We start from the raw sequence: 19,286 nt of genomic DNA on the forward strand, positions 1-19,286 counted from the left end.
AAAGCAGAGCTTAACTAGGAAGTATTCCGAAACTTGTTCACACAAATGAGGCAGCATACAATTTCTTTCAGTGTAAATAATAACAACTTTAAAGTCTGCTTATAAAAAATGAGGTTAATAAGTCTGTCTGATGGACAATTATGTACGTATCCCACTATTTCTAGTAAATCATACACAGAAAATTATAGCTTGTCAATTTTATTGTTGTTATTTTATCGTTAGTATTATTTTCATTCTCAACACCGGCCGATGTACTTGAATATTTTATCGAAGTAAACTACTTAAAGAAGGTTTTCTTTTGTTTATTGCCAGCCTTATTAAACGATATTTGGCACATAATTGGCCGCTTTTGTTCAAAAGCAAAATTAACTGTTCTCTAATTTAACATTAATTACATAATCTCTTTAAATAAACAATAATTTTATAGAACGGAAACTGTTCAAAAAGTCAAAAATATTTTTACTCAACAGCAAGTACATATAAACAAGGAATAATAATTATTTAAGGTAAAAACACATATAAGAATATATACAAAAAAGAACAATGGATTTTTCAGCGAATGGAAATAAATATAATGTAAAATGGGGAACTTTCCTAAGACGATTGTATAGTTTTTTCGTTTACCTATTAGTGAGTAATATACTGGTTATACTTTCAGGCGATGTTTAGCTTCACTGCTAATTGACCGAGACAAGTACGTCAAGTACAGAGTTGCCTATACCAATATAGAACTTACTTGAGTATTAAAAAAACAAATTGGGACAAAAACCCTTACAGGGTGGATCTACGTCAGAAACAACTTCAATATATAAAGAATCGGTTAAAAAATGAGCTGCCATTTGTTTCGTCGGATGTTTCTACTTCAAATTCTACAGAAGTTTCCGAGTCATGAATTTCCCTTCAACTCGGTAATTTAATAAAATGTCCAATAAATGGCAGTAAAAACTCCGTTATTGTGACGCTAATGACATTTTAGTTAAACAAAAAATTACATACCGTGCACGTATGTCGGTGTATATATATGCAGAAAAAGGTTTTTTGATTAACATTATCTGCAATACAATACGACTTGGAATGCAGTATAACTGTCACAATCACGAGACATTGCTTAAATTTTATACACACATATTATACAGTTCTCGGATACCATTTTCTCAACGATCGTAATATCCGTCTCTAAAAAATCCCCCAATAAGGAAATAAAACTCCAAAAAACCTCATAAACTCGAAACCTCCCAAATCCTTAATTACTCTCAGCGCTAGAATAAGTTCACCCAAGTCCTCAACGGGTACATTCATCAGCAACAAAAACCTTATTAATGGCGACCGGATGAGCAGCCTCCATTAATAATCACCTCACTCATTAACCGACCTTTCGACAATCAATTACGTCACGCGATAACGAGCCAATAACGCCGCCACCAATTTCAAATACTTAATAATAATAATAACGACTCAGTGCCATAAAGAGCCGGTATCGTCCATGTCCACAGGTAATTTTCAGCTTGATTAGAAACAAAATTGCCGTTTTTAGTGTCGCTCTAAAAGCACTTTTATGCCATCATCAAGCGTTTTGTATGCGTGATAACGCCGACACGAATCGGTTAATTGAGACTTTTTCTTCAGGGAGTACGTGAAGGAACAAGCGACCAGGGCCAATAAACTTCTGGACTCCCTCTTGTGCTCGGCGAAGGACTATCTGGTAGCAAAGGAGCTGAGGGTGGTGAAAACGCCACCCTTCGACGTCGTCTACAAGGGGAAGGCGTCGGGGGTGCAGCAAGGAACGTTCACAACGGCGGAGGGGTTCCTACAGGACCTCGCCACTTTGACGAGACTACACAGTTTCAGTTTATACGAAGACAAACACAAACTTACCATATATGGAGGGATCAGTTTGAGGGAGTTCAAAGTAAGTCGGGTCTTTAGAACTAGACGAAATACACTCCGTGAAGTTTTAAGTTTAAATTGCTACGTTATGCTTTAAAAATTCCGGTTGTTAATGCGTCTCGAATACAAAAATTCAGGTTTTTCAGTTCTGCCAGTTGGGTATTGGTAGTTTTGTAATGTTTTTGGTTTTTTGCGACTTTGACTAGCTATTTTTAATTTGAAGCAAGACAAACACAAGCTACGATATTTGCAGTGATTTGTAGACAGCTGAAACTAAGCCGGGTGATGTCCTTTTTAATGTCAGGGGAGGAATGTGTTGAGAGGCGGTAAGAAATGGATAGCGAAATTTAATCCTCGTAATCTGGTTTTCATTAAGATCGGTTTCGCGACAGCATTAAAAATATTTATGAAGCGGGTTTAAAAGAGAAAGTTTGTTTGAGAGAAAAATGAGAGGTTGGCACAGGAAGCTTTAGCTTTTAAATTATATACATAACGTACATCAATGGGTTCTATTATAGTAGACAAGACAGCAGTTTTCATCACATCGAAGAATAAATATTTCATCGTTCATCGTTATGATAAAACGTATAAAAAAAGATGTTTGTGATCACGTTTTGTAGTTACGCAACAGTCTTGTATTGTTCTGCTGATTAAAAGGATGTGTGGGAATAAAATGTACGATCGACAGTGCGCTGGGTTCTCGACGGTATTTTTATTTAATAAAAATAGGAAAAATAAAAACGAATATAACAAGTTTTTATACCTAAATGGCGAGTAAACTACCACACTAGCGTGGTAATAATGTTATGTTTATGTTCTTCAATAGAACTGCTGTATATTGCATTTTGTTCCAAGGAATGCCTACCTTGAATTCAATTATTTTTAATGCCCGAAATAAGGAAAGAGATTATGTGATTTACATATTTTTTTAATAACCATGTAATCCAACTCAAACCACCGTTGAGTCAAATATCGTAATAAAAGTTATAGAGTCAATAATATTTGGCCAAATGGTCACGATTTTATTAGATCATAGACCAATCCCAAATGATTGGCACAGATTCTTGCCAGAGAAGTCAATACAATTAAATCTTCTATCTATCGGATTGGACAAGGGAAAAGGATTGCGAAAATTTGATTGACGTCTCGGTTTCGCGAAGTCTTTCGATCAGCTGCCTAAATGTCGGCTTCAGCTCAAGCTCGATCATCGAGGTAGAAGGGACAAGAGTACACAGTGAAATTCCACAGGAGTCCGTTGCAGGCCCCATACTTTTTCTAATATACCTACAGTCGACATAAAGTACCTTGATTTCATTAATTATTTAATTATCAGTATGGCTGCGGAGACTAAATTGATAGATTTTGATCATCTTTGATAAGTTCAGCCGCACTGGTATTTGAAACAACAAACTTTCGAATTAAAAAAAAAAAAGTGTAAAATGGTTTTCTCTGTGGAACACAGCATTTATGATTAATTCGTACTACCGTTGCAATTGAGGGAGACTGGAATTACAACAATGGTGCTGTTTTCCAAGAGTTCGAGCAAAATTTTCCAGATTTTAATTTTCTGAATAAAATACTTATTCTAGTATTTAAACCCACGACATCTTGGTAATTAAATACATAGCTTGACTTTTGCGGAGGTGTCGTAAACGACTGTTGGATTACTAAGCGTTTTTTATCTCAATCTTTTGAATTTTGGCCATTCTATTTAAATATTTTAAAACAGTCTCACCCTCTTTCTTGTTAAAAAAACATTGATTTTACTGACGCCTAGTTAAGCTCTATTGTGATATCCTTACGTGTATAAGTTGTTAATACTTCATAAGCATGTTGAGAAGTTGCAAACGAGATTCCCATAGAACGTATTTGTTCATTAATAAACTTACCCGATCGACTACAAGGCATAATTTTTATACTTCCTTCATTTTCATTATCGCCGTAAAAGCCGGTTTTCTTAACACGAATCAGGTCATTCTCATCGCGTTTAATTTGAGTGTTTTTCTCTGATTCGGGTAAGTTAGAAAGAATTAAATTGTAAAATCGATGAATTGTTCCTTCGACCTCACTGATTGCTTCGTCGGTGGATAAAATATCTTTGACAGGTGATGGAACTTTACCTTGGTTGCCCTCCACCTCCACTTAACTTATCAGGATAAACTAAAATTGTAATTATACAGTTAATTATAAAAAAAATGACGAAAAATTTGTTTCAAGAATTTAGTTTGAAAGAGTTTGATGCGTTATGAAAAAACTATATGATATTAAACATTTGACAAAATAGTATATTATGTGAGAAATGCGTGAAATTTTCTACACAAGTACGTAGTTTGCGACACGAACAGCAGGCGAGTGTTTGAAATCACACGGGGGTAAAAAATTCTTGACGCATGTGTTGCACACTATGCTTTTGCTACGAGTTTACATAGGGCAAGCTAAAAAGAGTAGAATACATTAATTTGTTTTATTGTACAACACCAAATAACAGCAAATAATACTTTCTTGTAATTCGTTCTTGTAATAATCATATTGTTAATAGTAATATTACAATTTGTTAAGTTGCCAAACTCAATTCTTACTGAATCCGTTGAACATTTTTCTATGACGCTATTATTATTTGTTATAGCTCTATGGGTAGCTGCATTTTGAATTGACAGCATGTATTGTATTTAGCTTGCAATTTATTGGAATATACCTTTCATTTTTTCGTCTTAAATAAAGGGTATTTACCAATATTTACATTTTGCTTAAGGTAGAGTACTTTTCTACATCTAGTAATGACTCCATAGTGTTGACGATTTAAAACTCCTGGATAATTCTGACATGTATGTTACTATTTCATTATCAAAAAAGGAATTAATGTTTGTCCTATTTCGCCATTCCGCAAACGTCTGGTCTCGATAACGGGTGTTCAATTGAAAAAGTGATCAAGTTGGCGTTGCTTTTTTGATACAAGAAAACGTAGCGAAAAATGTATGCACTTTATTAATCCATATTGTTGTACAGGGTTTCTATAAACGATTATAAGTGATGATGGAAGTGTGCCGCCTATAATTTTATGCGTATTTTACTAAACACTCAAGGACTGACGACAGATACCACTCGCATCTGTATAACTGGTTGCCTAAATTCTTCATATCTTATTAAAAAATTCATTGCACTAAAAAGAAACAAATTTATTGTGGTTAAACGTCATAGTAAATATAGTGATTCACACTTAAAAAACGTTAGAACAATAAATTTAAATGATTGGTTACATAGGTGAGGCATAATTTCAGCGAAGCGGATTTTTGAAATCCATGCCCAACTAAATACACCTTGGAATCATTTCTAAAAACCCGGTATATAATTGGCGTTTACGTGTTGTCAGCTGTCATAATTAAAATTTAGGTTTATTGTACACACATACTAGTACCTATTAATGATTGAAGCAAATTTTTGTGTTGGCAATTCTGAATTATTGGCATCCGTGCTAGTACTATGTCAGTTAACAGTTGTTAATTTTGACATGAGCACGCCTAATAAACGTATTGATTGGTGGAGAAGGATGGGAGCTCCCATAAATGTCTTTTGTCAAAAATTTTTAAATAGGTTGCCAACCTGATCAAAAAAAACAAATATTAATAGTCACTCGGTATTACCTGTTCACAAAACATAAATAACAAGCAATATCAAATTTTCAATAATCGGAGTGTACCTAGGGAGTTATCTAGGGTAGATAAATATGTTTTTCGCACGGAATGTACCAGTTAATTGGCCAGAGCACAGCCTGTCATTATAAAATTATAGGTTATGTCAACTGATTTTCTCATGGGGGTGAGAATATACTGAAGGGAGTACGAGGCCTAAAATCGTGGTTTTGAGCCAAACTGACAAAGTGTCATGTAAGACACCCAAATGTGGCTGTCGATAACAGTGGTGTAGAGAGTTTTTTTTTCTGAAGGGGCTCATGAAATAAAATTTGTTAAATAAAACAACGCACAGAACGGATTTCCATTATCTGTTAATAAATACCATAAATTTGAAATACGTCACTTTTTGGAAGAGTAAACACTTAAAAATACGCAAAAATAATAATCTTTATTTAATAATAGCAACACTAACAAAAAAAAATAAAGTTATTATGATACCATAGATACTGTATGAACACAAAATGTTTATTGGAAATAAATAGGATAACCTTACTCAGCGCCCGTAAGGTTATTCTATTCATACAGACTTCATTTTGTTTTGCACAGGGTATAATGTACTTATTACTACTTAAATTTCTACTTACACACAATAATTTCAACAATAAAGAAGCGACTAAAAAATATTCTATCACAAATAATTTAAAAAATAGGATTAAAAATTGTTATTAAAAACTTTGTTACTTTAAAATTTTAATCTAATACGACGTGTATTATACACTACCAGACAAAAAATATATATAATATAATTAATGAAAACATTAATGATTTGCCTTTTGGAATATTTTTACAAAATACCAATTGCAGGTAATCACAAAAAATTCAAGTTTCCGGGTTTTTTTTGTCTGGCAGTGTACTATCTGAAAATAGATTTCTTGGAATCGATAAAATTATACATACTCTAAATATATACAGGGTTATGATAAAGTAATACACAAATTTCATAAAATGCGCAGTATCTGTTTTTGAAAAAAAAATGCAAAAACATGTCAAGCTTTTTATTTTTTTATTGTGTCAAAAAAATACGTCAAATATTTTTTTTTAAATAGCAAGGGATACTTTTGATTGCACTATTTGATAAAGCTTATTTTTCTACATATGAAAATTTAGCTTCACGTAGGGACTGCGTAACAAAAAAAAATGAGAAAAATAATAACGCACAAAGTAAACTTGATATTAATGATAAATAATTATTAAATAAATAGAACAATACGTTCGAGTTAAAATTTATGCTATAGAAATATTCTGTAAGTGGGCTTTGTCTATGTTTAAAATACGTGTCAAGTACCTGTTAATAATTTTGAAATTATTGAAAATTGATGATTTTAAGAAAAAATGTCTGCCCGTTTATTGATTAGTGTGGCAGAAAAAAGATACCCCACCCACCCGCCCTAGACTCCGGCTTAATAAACTGTTTTATTTCATCAGCCCAGAGCAAAGTTTAAACGCAAACTAATTATTTTTGTAGAAGAACTTGTCTTTTAGAGCGTATTTTTAGTAATGTATGTTAGAAAACAAACTATTCTGATAAACACCTTCAACGAATAAGCTCCGCCCACACATCTCTACTCAATGAGTTTCTTATTAATCGTGAAAGGAGAGGCGGAGCTTACATTCAAATGAGAATTTATTGTGGGAATTCCTAGATTTTGAACACGTTTTAAGTACCTGTTTACTGAAAATGGATGATTGTAAGAAAAGAAGGTGTAGCCTTTTATTGATTACTCGCCCTGAACTCATTAGGGATCAAAAGATCATTGAGAAGGAGTTTAGGGCGGGTGGGTGGGACATCTTTTTTCTGCCATAGTAATCAAAGAACGGGCTTTCTTTTTAAGACCTTCAATTTTTAATGAACAGATTCGACGCGCGTTCAAAATATAGGTAGGTATTTCTAGAAAAAATCGTCGTTTGAAATTAAGCGCCGCCTCTGGTTTCACGATAAATAAACAATCTCATTTAGGCTAGAAGGGATGAGTGGGCGGGGCCAATTCGTTTAGTGTTTTCTGAGATAGTCTGCTTTTAGAAAAGTATTATTTAAAATAAGTTTCTAAGGTAATTTCTTCAACAGAAATATTTCAGCTGCATCTAAGCTTCGCTCGCCCTGAGCTCATGAGGAATAAGAAGGATCATTAAGGCGGAGTTAGGGCGGGCGGGCGGGTCATCTTTTTTCTACCACATAAATCAAAAAACGGACACACCTTTTTTCTTAAAATCATGAATTTTCAATGAACAGGTAGCTAAAATGTGTTCAAAAAATAAATATTCCAAGTGTCAAGTTCCTGTTAATAATTTTGAAAATATTGAAAATTGATGATTTTAAGAAAAAACGGTGTGCCCGTTTACTGAGTAATGTGGTAGAAAAAGATACAAAACAACAAACTGTTCCCCATTCATTATCTGACACAAACCCAGACGATGGTAGACCTGATTGACGGAATTTTCAATATTCTGGGGACTTATACGAGATATTTCGTGACGAATTCATGCTTTCAAGTCGTTTAAATTATCAGGTCTGTCATGTAAATACGACTTTTTAAATGTCCCCATAAAAAAATTAAAGGGTGTCAGATCCGGAGACCAAGGTGGCCATTCCATTGGTCTACGCATCCAATCCACACCTTCCATCAGATTGGTTTCCCAAAAAAATGCTTACATTTACGCCATAATGTGGTGGTGTCAAATCCTGTTCGAACCAAATCCTGCGAACTAAATTTTGTGGATTATCTGAATCAAGAATCGTAGCAATTAGATCCGGAAGCACTACAATTCCAAGATGATCTAACTATCGATCTGCTGTTAAACTTCCGCGAAAAAAGTAATGAATCTTGTGTTTATTATTTCCACCCAAACATTATTTTTTTGGAGACGTTGAGTGTGTGCCGCTTGAACTTAAGGAGGTTATTCGCGAGCCCAGTAACGACAATAGTGTCGATTTACGGTACAATTTAAGTAAAATGTAGATCCATGTATTTCAAATTTTGAGCACCATCAACTAGGACTAGGATCAACGCTCCTGAAGCAGAAGAAACATGCAAAAGCGATGCAGACATTATTCAGTTATTTACTCCTTTTCATTATTTTGTGTTAACTGCTGAGAAAATTATATAATATAATATAATCAAAAATGTTAACACGGATTACTTATTAAAGTTAAAACTTAATTACTATTTATTCAAATGTGATATAAATTTGATAATATTAACTATGCTTATTAAATACCGAAATAATACTCGTTTACTTCAGTGCTTTGAATTGTACTTATTGGAATGGAAAATACAAAGTGTGAAATTAGTGGCGAGAGTGTTATAGTTTTGTTAGATGTAATTAAATTTCATTTTTCGTTAGGGATCTTTGCCTATAAGAAGCTGGTTGCCAACCAAATTACTGGATTTACTTATATGGTCTACCTTTGTCTAAAAACATCCTGAACCGTATATATTTCACAGTAATTACAAAAACTCAAGGCCAAATTGATGACTTTTTTAATTGAACACTAGCGAGTTGGGATGGCGACGCTTTTTGTGGATTTCTCTATGATTGGAAAGTGTTTTTAAATCTAGCGCCTCTACCATGAACTACACTAAGTAGTAGAATCTGCTGATCAGACACGTTTATTTTTCTTTTAATGTATCCAACAATATGAATCAAAGCCTCTTGGATTGTTAAAAAATTCATTAAAACTTAATGCTACTGCACATAACGAATGCGAATTCACAATTACGTACATTTAATGCAAAGCGACAAAAGTCTTTAAATTTTTTTATTTACCAATTCATAAGTTGATACAATCGCTTGAAGACAAATTTGTCTGCGGAAACTATTAAAGATTCATTATACTGCCGAACAGAGCTGAAACTTCGCCTCCATAAATTCCCCCAACCCACAAAACATTTTACGTTCCGATTAATACAAATTTATTTACGAATCCATTTGCCAATCTTTGTCATTATTTTGTTATTCCAGCACGGATATGAAGCATATCAATGCGAATACGAGGATACGAACGTCAGCGGCAGCATCAAAGGATCCGTCTACAAAAATCAGATTTTTGTGAAAATCACTGTGAAAAAAGAAGGTGAAAGGTGCTCGACTCACCTAGATTCCGTCCAAGTTACAAACATAAAGTACGTATTTTTATTTTTTAATATTTCAATATCTTCGTCGCCGAAGGGTAGATTAAATCTCGACGGCGCGATTGTTTTCCGAAAGATATGCGCGATATTCGGAGCTTTGAAGTTCCCACGCAGTTTTCCACCGATTTGGCTTAAGGGTTGATTATTATAAAGTCGCTGAGGTTGAGAACACCACCGCCTTAGATGAACTTCCTTTTGCGTTTATTTTTAGTGAAAACGTTACCGCGTCTTAATTACCAACTTGTCTGTCGTTCATTTGTCGCTCTTGAATCTCTGACAAGTTAGGAAATTATCTTGGCTGTATTTCAAGAGCGTTTCTTTTATTTTCCATGATAATGGATGTAATTGAAACATGGTGCCCTTCTGTTGGTTTTCCATTACGGTGGTAAAATTGGATTGGAAAACGCGGTTGCGGCAGACTTTAAGCAAAACGCGGAAGTGCAGAGGTTTTATTTAATTCTTGCTTTGGGGTGTTTATGGTAATATTCAGGGGGCCGAAAATAATGCATTTGATGGCATATGATGTGGAATGAGTGTGTGTATGAGTGCAGCTGTCGCGTTAACCTGATTTTCCAATTTGAGGATGACGAAATATGAATAGCTGTTGTTTACTATACGTTTATTTAAATTATGGCACAAATATGTTGTTTGTTCCTTACATGTGTATGTAAAAATAAATAAACAGTAAAATGTGCCACAGTAATTTGAAAATAACAGAAAATATTGTTTTGAAATGATTTTCTCAGAGATTTCACCTAACCCGGCGCATCCACCAAACTTAGCAAACCGGGTGTAGACAGTTTCAGTATAATTATAAAATAGTGTTTTCTTATTTCCTATTATGAATCTAGTATTTCTAAGGAACATTTACTATATGGATAGTGTTCTGTACTGCGGCAGTATAAACAAGAGTAATTTAACCATTTTTAAATACCTATACAAAATGTATATTTTGTACTCTTCTATGTTTTTCTTTCCTTGACTCTCCGTCCTCCTATTCCAACCCTAAAATTTTACCTTTTTTAACTATGTCTATCAACAATCCAGGGCGTGCCAGATAAAACAAAACTCGGCGGCCGTATGGCTTGAGCATATAATATTGAAATTCTGCAAACGCGATTGTTTTTAGCTTGGAGAGGGAAACATAATTCAGCACATTGCAAATCTAACACATATATGGCGAAAACTTTTATTATGAAAATTGGGTCAACAATATAGAGATCCTATTGAGATCGATGGCCAGCTGGCAGTCCAGATTTAACCCCCTTATATTTTTTTAATTTTTGTAGTCATATAATAATATATAAGATTTGGTGTATGTTAGACCCTTGCGTGATTTGGAAGATTAAAAAATTGGTCGAAAGTTATTTCGACAAAACTTCGCTCGCCCTTGAAGTATAATTGGACAAATCCAGCTCTATAAAAAATATATAAAATTTGATTTACAAATTTTCATTTTGTAATAATCTCTGTAAATTAAAAACCTGCGGCATAAATAACGCCCCTGCAAACTCTGCGCCGTGCTGACAATTGTAAAATCTATTTAAAGCACTTACCTAACGGAATAAAATGTCCTTCAGCACTACCATCTACATGATATTCGTAATATAAATACAAAATTTTACAACAATCGGTCCAGTACTTAAGCAGATCTAAATAATATGAATGCAATGATAAATCACAAACAAAAGTCATAATATTTTGCACATTTTGGCTAGAATTTATTAGGAAAAATTTTGAGATGACGTTATGAATTTTTTGGAGTTGATAAACAGATATATTTTGATTAAAAAGTTACCATGCTTACAGTAACTTCATAACGTCTGCAAGATTTCAAAGTATTCAGTTTTGTAATCCTTGATTTAATAAAAAAATATATTGACTAAGTCATTAATTTTTTAAAGACATCCTGTATAAGCAAATCCAAAAAATATGAATGCAATGATAAATTGGAATCACACGCTCATCACATTTTAGATTTATAATTTTGATTTTTGTTTCCAAAAATCTGGACGTTTCGGGTAAAAACTCAACAATCATGAGGTCATAAACTACTCGTACATGTGTAGGAATATGTCGTTTTATACAATTTAAAATCCATTTACATACTATGTATAATTTTTAAATGACGTCATCAAATTATTGGTGGGGATGATTAGACAAAATTTGGGTGGCGTTTTACATGATATTCGTAATATAAATACAAAATTTGACAATAAATCGGCCCAGTACTTTCGGAAACAATCTGTCTAATAATAATCGGGACGGCAGGCAGACATACGGACAGACAGACAGACAGACAGACAGACGGAAACGGGAGACCTATTTCTTCGTACTCTAAGGGTCATGAATGGCCGAGAAAACGTAAAAGTAGAGAGTCGGCGAAAAGCGAAAGCGAAAAAAAAATGAATTAAGAATATTTGTCTCTCTACACACATCTCACTAATTGTTTGTAAAAGGCAGTGATATTATTTTATTTCATTGAACTTCAATTATATATTTATAAAATTTAATTTTTTACCTACTGGAAACAAAATAAACAGCTAAGAAAATATATAGGATGAGTCAATTATTACAGACAGAAAATTATTTTTAACGATGCAGAGTGTTTTGTTTTTAAAGATTAATACACAAATTAGATTTTTTTTTAATGAAATACCATATATATTTTTGCATAAGCTCAGCCTCTTCCTAGGCTTTTACAGTTTATTGTTGAAATTCTGATGGCACGTTGCCGTGTATTCCAATTTTCTTAAAATTTTTTGTGTATAAAAAGATTCACAAAAAATTCGGAATAGGGTTGTTTTTAAAATATGTGTTACAATATTTTGTGGAAGGATAAATAATAGTATGCACTTTCCTGTGGTTCAATTACATTAAATTTTAATACACAGAGTGTGTGAAAAAATTTCTAAAACTTATCTATTTTTTCAAATAGAAATATTTTGTTACTATATCTTGTTCTATTTTTTGTTCTCATTCTTCTAATATGTCGATGTGTCAATTTTATATATAGAAAATACTTAATCTAAAGGAAGAGACCCAAAAATAGAATAACATACGCTAAGATATAGGGTGTTGTATTTGAAATAACTGAAGTATTTGAAAATTGTGTAATTATTTTTTATAAGCATTCGTCGCATCGGAATTTAAAAAATAAACTGTGGCTGTAAATGTCTAAAAACACTATATAGTTTTATAAAAAAAAATAAGTTGTGTGTTATGTCTTAAAAATGTCTAAAAACACTATATAGTTTTATTAAAAAAAAAACTAACTTGTGTGTTACGTCTTAAAAACAGAACACTCTGTATAGTCACAAATAAATTTTAGAGTATAGTCATTAAGCGTGCGTTCCACGATATCTTATTAACAAGTTGGATGGTTCTTTGAGGACTATATTCTAAAATTATTTTTAACTATATACAGTGTTCTCTTTTAAGGCGTAACACAGCTTTGTTTTTTTTCAATGAAATATCCTATATATTTTTACACAAATATTTTGATTGGCCTCTTTTCAGGCTTTACTAGTACAATTTATTTTTGAAATACCAATGCAACGTCGTCAGGTTATTCCGATCTTCTTCAAATCTTTTAGCAATGAAAGGGTTACAAAAAAAAGGAGGCTTATTTTAAAATATCTGTTACAATATTTTGTAAAGAAATAAACAAAGGCACGCGCTTTGATGTGGTATAATTGGAATGAAATTTTCCTATACATAGTGTTTATAATTTGTTTTAATTATTACAATTTTCAAATATCGATATATATTTTAGTAGTTCCAAATAGAACACACTATATTTTATTACTGCGATTTTTTACTTTATTAGAAGAATGCGAACAAAAAATAGAGTAAGATACAATAACAAAATATAGGACATTCTGTTTGAAAGAACTAAAATATCGAAATTTGATAATTGTGAAGTTTTAGAATTTTTCACAACACATTGTAGGTGTATTAAAATTTTATTTAGTAGATACCACAACAAAGCGCACACCTTTATTTATCTTTCCACAAAATATTGTGAAGAAATACTTTAAAAATAACAACCCTATTTTTTTATTTCGTTTTTTTGTGAACCCATTGCCAAAAAAATTCAAGAAAATTGGAAGAACGTGGCAACGTCACATCGGAATTTCAAAGATAAACTGAAGTTATAAAGCCTAGGAAGAGGCTAGTAAGAATATGTAAAAATATATAGGGTGTTTCGCTTAAAAAAATTCAGTTGTGCGTGACACCTTAAAAACCGAACACTCTGTATACTTAAATACAATTTTAGGGTGTAGTCCTTAAAGAACCATAGAACTTTGGCCTTGACTTTTTGTTGTATCTTTAATAATAATTAATGAGATATGGAGCACCGCGCGCTTAGTGACTCATCCTGTACACATGTAGTTATAATTGTAAATTGATGTTTGATGATTTATGAATATCAATTGAAAAAATATACGTTGCATTTAAAAAAATATATGTGTCATATTTGCAATATACTAAATAAAGTTTTCTCCTTCATGCTAAAAACAATGGCGTTTACAGGACTTCAATATCTTTTCCGGTATTCAAGATATAAGAATTTTTTCTGAACCAACCTGTATATTCCACAAAGATAATGACATCGTAGTAATTTCGAGACAATTAATGATACATATTTTTTATTGTAATCTATATTTTTCTTATGACATTTGATGGATATGTGACGGAAACTGTTTTAGAATATATCGTTTGTGTCAAATGAAATTCCAACGCCTACTCTAAGTGATTTTTCAAATGAACACGCGTTATTTCATGTCAACGGAAAAACGTCGGTCCCGTGTTAGTAGTTATATAATGGAGATTCTAGCCCACTTTTTGTCGGGAAAATTCGTGCGGAGGCTCGGGTTATGGCCCACTATTTTCTGCAGAAACTCGCGTTTTATCTATTTCCAGCCGAAATCAGTCAATCTTGCCGAAGTGAACTGAAAATAAAATTTTCCCGCCAAAAAGTGACCTAGAACTCCATCATATAAGCACCCCCTTTTCTATATGTCGGTCATCTGTGGTATGTTTGTTGCTTATTTTATTATGTACCTCCAAAACTACTAAACTGATTATTGAGAAAATTTAGAACCAATTAAGAAATCAGAATCAAAATTTAGGTCATGAATGCGAATCTGGATACCTATGGTCCTATTTTCGATTATTGTTTAAATTAAGTAAGAAGATAAAGCAAAAGAAAAATTTTTCACATCCTTAACCTAAATGTGTATTTTGATTTTTCAAATTTCTGACGCTTACGTCAGCAGTTTCAGTTTCACTGCTAACGTAAGCCGTCAGGGGTAACTAGAGCAGAAATTTCAACAATCACTCGAAACCGGCAGCCTTAAGTGTAAATTTGAATACATGTGGAAAAAAATAGAGTAAATGACTGAACCTTGAACTTATCAAAATTTGTTTATTTTTCCAGACTAAACATGTTAATGTAATCCCAAAATTTTCATACGTAAATCTCGGTTAAATTTATAATGTAACATTGATCTATGATTTAATAATGTGTCGATATTTTTAATCTTACGTATACGAGTCATCGTAAAAATAAATCTTTAGCCAAAAATATGCTCTAAAATCCATTGATAATGACTTCAGAAGCTAGAAATTAGTAAGTATGGACGTGTATACTCAACTGTAAATTGGCTGAACTAAACGGCTAAATTAGATATACCAGTAACACTTAATTAATTATTGTTGGAATCCTATTCTGAGGAACACACCTACTCAATATTTCGTTGTTTATGAAACTAACTAGTGCGTAAACGGCTAACAAATAAATTAAAATTTTGTAGCTAATTATATGAATCTCTAAAGACGGCCTAAATTGTATTTATTTACATAAACTGGAAATTGTGGGCATTTATATTTAGCAAACAGTGGCATTAATATATTTGTGTTTCCGTTTACGTAATATTTCTTCATCCCAAGAGTCTAATAAGAGAACATTGTAATCTTGTAGCTAGGAGGGAAAGTTAAGCCAAATCACCATTGTAAGTTGTTTCCGGAAAATAAACTAGATGCATACGTATACCCAGTAGGTACGGGGGAAGAACTGGCAGTTTCTTATGATTGTACAATTGCCTATTGTTGGTATCGGTTGTACTTTTACGAGTTTGTTGACGGTTTTAATACCCAACGAAAAAAAACTTACACTCGGGAAGTAAAAACCGAAAATCCAGAAACGTGTTCGGAAAAGATAAGTGAAAATCTTGCGTTACACTTTCTAATTCCCAAGACAATGAGTGAGCTCAAGCACAAAACAACACGCTTTATAAGTTTTTTTCTCAGAACATCCAGTCGATTGGAAATGCGTCAATAAGCTTCAACAGGTGATGGGTGAAAAAAACGCGATGGAATCTGTGGAAGAAGGATATTGGATAACTCACGATTAGATATTTAATTATAAAATAGGTGATAGAACAAAACAATTGGGTCCCCTTGTGTAAGAGTAGATTAATTTTTAAACAAATTATAAGAGAATTTCAAATATGTATTAGTTTGCGAGATTTTTAGATGACAGCATCAAATTTTTAGAGGGGATGAACAGATGGATTTGTAAATCGCAACTACAGCAGCCATCATGTGAATCATTAAATCAGCATTATTTTACAAAATAATCAATTTAGAAAATTCAAAGGACTTGAAAAGAATGTTTACAATACATAAACAGACAATACGAATTTTATACAATATTCCATTTAGGCAGACGTGCCGAGAGAAATTCAAAGAGAATAATTATTGTTAACGATAGGTACAATGTACACTTATGAATATTTAGTCTTCAGTTTCAAGCAAAGATAAATACAAGAGTTTCAGCTTTAGACTTGAATGTGACATTAGACATAAAGGGGGATATGTGCTGCCCATTCAGAGGTTAAATTTAACAAAGAAACCCTTAGTACATCGACATAAAGTTCTTTAATAAATTATCTGCAACAAAAAAAAAGCATTGGTTTAAAGTTTCAAAAGAACCTGTTTAAATTGTTAAAAGTGCAAGAATTTCATAATGTTCGTGAGTTCTTAGAGTGAAGATTTTGTTAATTTGATCGAATCAAGTGCGCAACGCATCGTCGATGTTGTGCTATTAAAGGTTCTAAATTTATTTTATTACTGGACCGACGGTTCTAAACCAAATTAAAAATAAAAGTGGATTGTACTCATGACTTAATAATATTTTAAGATTTACAAAATTTAATTTAGGAACTTAGCATCTTTGTGACAATTTTCAAATATGTCTAAAACTTCAAAGTACTTGGTGCGGTTTCAAGGACTCTAATAAAATGTCCAACAGACCATCAGCAGAAAGGCGGAAGCAAAATCAGAGTATTATAAATTTTTCCTTAGCTCTACCCGTCCCAGGAGAAATACACAATCTCACTCTAGCTGTTCGACGTAACTGTTGCATGTATCATTAAATCAGGTTTTTGCATGTCGTTTTGAAAATATGTCAAATAAAGTCTGAAAACCGGATTATCCTGACAGACAATTGGCATGGAATTACTTGAAGAGTTTAGAATAGAGAAAGATTTATCCTTTTGAAGTACTTTGCACTAGGAAATTAAGTGATATCATAATTGATCTAAATTATAATAAGATATATATAAATAAAATATAGGTAGATTCTTGATATGGTAATTGCTATCAGATTTTGTACAGTAAGTAGAGCTCTTGAATGTCTAGTTAGTGAGGATGAACATCACCCTGCTTTAGGAATCATATAGACAATAAAGTCATTTACTACTAATTAAAGAATATTGTATGATGCATTATGAACGCGAATTAATTCAAGTTTTTACTAATTAATTCTGACATTAACGGAATGGTCTGTGCTTTTACGAGCAGTTAACAAGAGTTATTTTCATCGCAAAACTACAAATTTTGGAAAATATTTTCTACTTAAACGTTTTGCGTACAGTGAAGACGAAATTTTAAATGAATTAAAAAAATTGAAGGCCAAAGAGCAAATGTTTTATTGAAACCATTTAAAATTACTTTTTAATAATACTAATAATAATAATGTTTTATGTTCAATAGGGTACACCCAATTACAAACTATTGATGTTATCTTGAATTCGATGATAATCTTCAATACATTTTATTTCCAAAAAGATTTTGAGATCATCTGCTCTAGCTTATGACGTTGCAGATGTCATTAATAAATAATAGAAAGAGCAGTGGGCCGAAGTCAGAGCCCTGGGGAATGCCTGAGGTAGGAAAGAAGTATCTGGAAACATAGTTACGGTATCCTACACAATGCTTTCGTCCAGTTAAATAAGAGTGAAATAGTTTTAGTAGTAGATTTGAAAAACCTATAAGGTGTAACTTATTTAGCAAGAGAAAATAGTCTACTTGATCGAACGCCTTACTGATTTTTTCCAGTCTTTAGGAAATGTATGTGTTTTCAAGATTAAATGATGTAAGTGGTTCAACAAGAATAACAGCGCAATATTTTATAAGAAAACTTGGTACTCCGTCAATTCCCGACGTTAATGAATTTTTTAGTTGTTTGAGATTATTTAGGATTTCTTCTCGAGTGATAGTTTGAACGGTAAGCATAAAATTCGTAAAAAAGTCAGCAACATAATCTTGTGTGGCAGTTGGTTAAGATTTGATTTAAACATTGTTAAAATAAAAATAGAGATAACGAACTGATTAGGACTGAGCAAGAGCGCTCAAAAACATTGATATTCAGCGAGTGTTACGCTTTGATGAGATTATTAATATTAATAGTTTGGTAATTCCACCTTAAAAGTAGTGAATATCGCACAGCACGACTGTACAACAGGAGTACTAAGCAAAAAAAGTTATTTAAATATAACCTTTGATGATATAATGCTATATGCAGCTTTCATGTTATCTTATTATGTCAGCTTATCCTCCAAGAGGATATTCTCATGAAACGCTTCTTGATCGGTTTAATTTATCCTCGTTAGCATCAAGACGTGTTGTTCACTCTATAGTCTTCTTATTTAAAGTAATCCATGGGCTATAAGCGTGTCCGGACACTGTTTATCAGGTTCAAGATTAATATACCTAAGGCTCCTAGTAAAAACACATTTTATCTACCTGCTTCACGGACTGATATTGCACTTGCATCACCATTTTCTTAAATACTGCTACATACACATCGCCAACCAGTTGGATATATTCAACTGCACATTAGCTGACATTAGAAGCCGATTTGAACATCCCACTTTGAGAAAAATAATTTCATGTTCAACCTTGTCGTGTAAATGGGTTTTGCCCGTTGGACATTGTAGCGCTAATAATAATAATAACAATAATGATAAAAGAGTTTTTCCTTGAAATTTCGAAAATTTCATGTGTTTGTTCCATTTTTAAAAATAGGAGGAAGGTTATTAGAACTTCCTTCGTCTCTTAAATACAGTTCAACAAATCCCGTTTCTTTGAAAAAGTAAAACATTTGATTTAACGGACTGTTATTTGTGATAACTTTTATATATTCAAACAAATATAAATAACTAATACCAGTAACAGTGTAAGAAATTAAAAGATATCCTATAAATGTCTTTCAGTGACACTACATATA

At 32.5% G+C, this 19,286-nt stretch overlaps 2 protein-coding genes across 14 annotated transcripts in view; one reads left to right on the forward strand and one right to left on the reverse strand.

The window, feature by feature from the left end:
• Positions 1 to 19,286, forward strand: part of LOC135123628 (uncharacterized) — a 257,338-nt gene that overhangs the window by 160,955 nt on the left and 77,097 nt on the right. For all 11 annotated transcript variants that reach the window (XM_064048459.1, XM_064048457.1, XM_064048452.1 and 8 more), the window contains 2 exons: positions 1,627 to 1,909; positions 9,540 to 9,700. In XM_064048459.1, coding sequence (XP_063904529.1) covers positions 1,627 to 1,909; positions 9,540 to 9,700 — 444 coding nt within the window. The remainder of the gene's footprint in view (positions 1 to 1,626; positions 1,910 to 9,539; positions 9,701 to 19,286) is intronic.
• The window catches only part of LOC135123626 (bombesin receptor subtype-3-like), a 294,643-nt gene that overhangs the window by 90,941 nt on the left and 184,416 nt on the right, over positions 1 to 19,286 (reverse strand). The window lies entirely within an intron of this gene.

Source organism: Zophobas morio, unplaced genomic scaffold (genome assembly GCF_036711695.1).
Source record: "Zophobas morio isolate AGI-343-1 ecotype UQ-CSIRO unplaced genomic scaffold, CSIRO_AGI_Zmor_V1 ptg000006l, whole genome shotgun sequence".
Lineage (NCBI taxonomy): Eukaryota > Metazoa > Arthropoda > Insecta > Coleoptera > Tenebrionidae > Zophobas > Zophobas morio.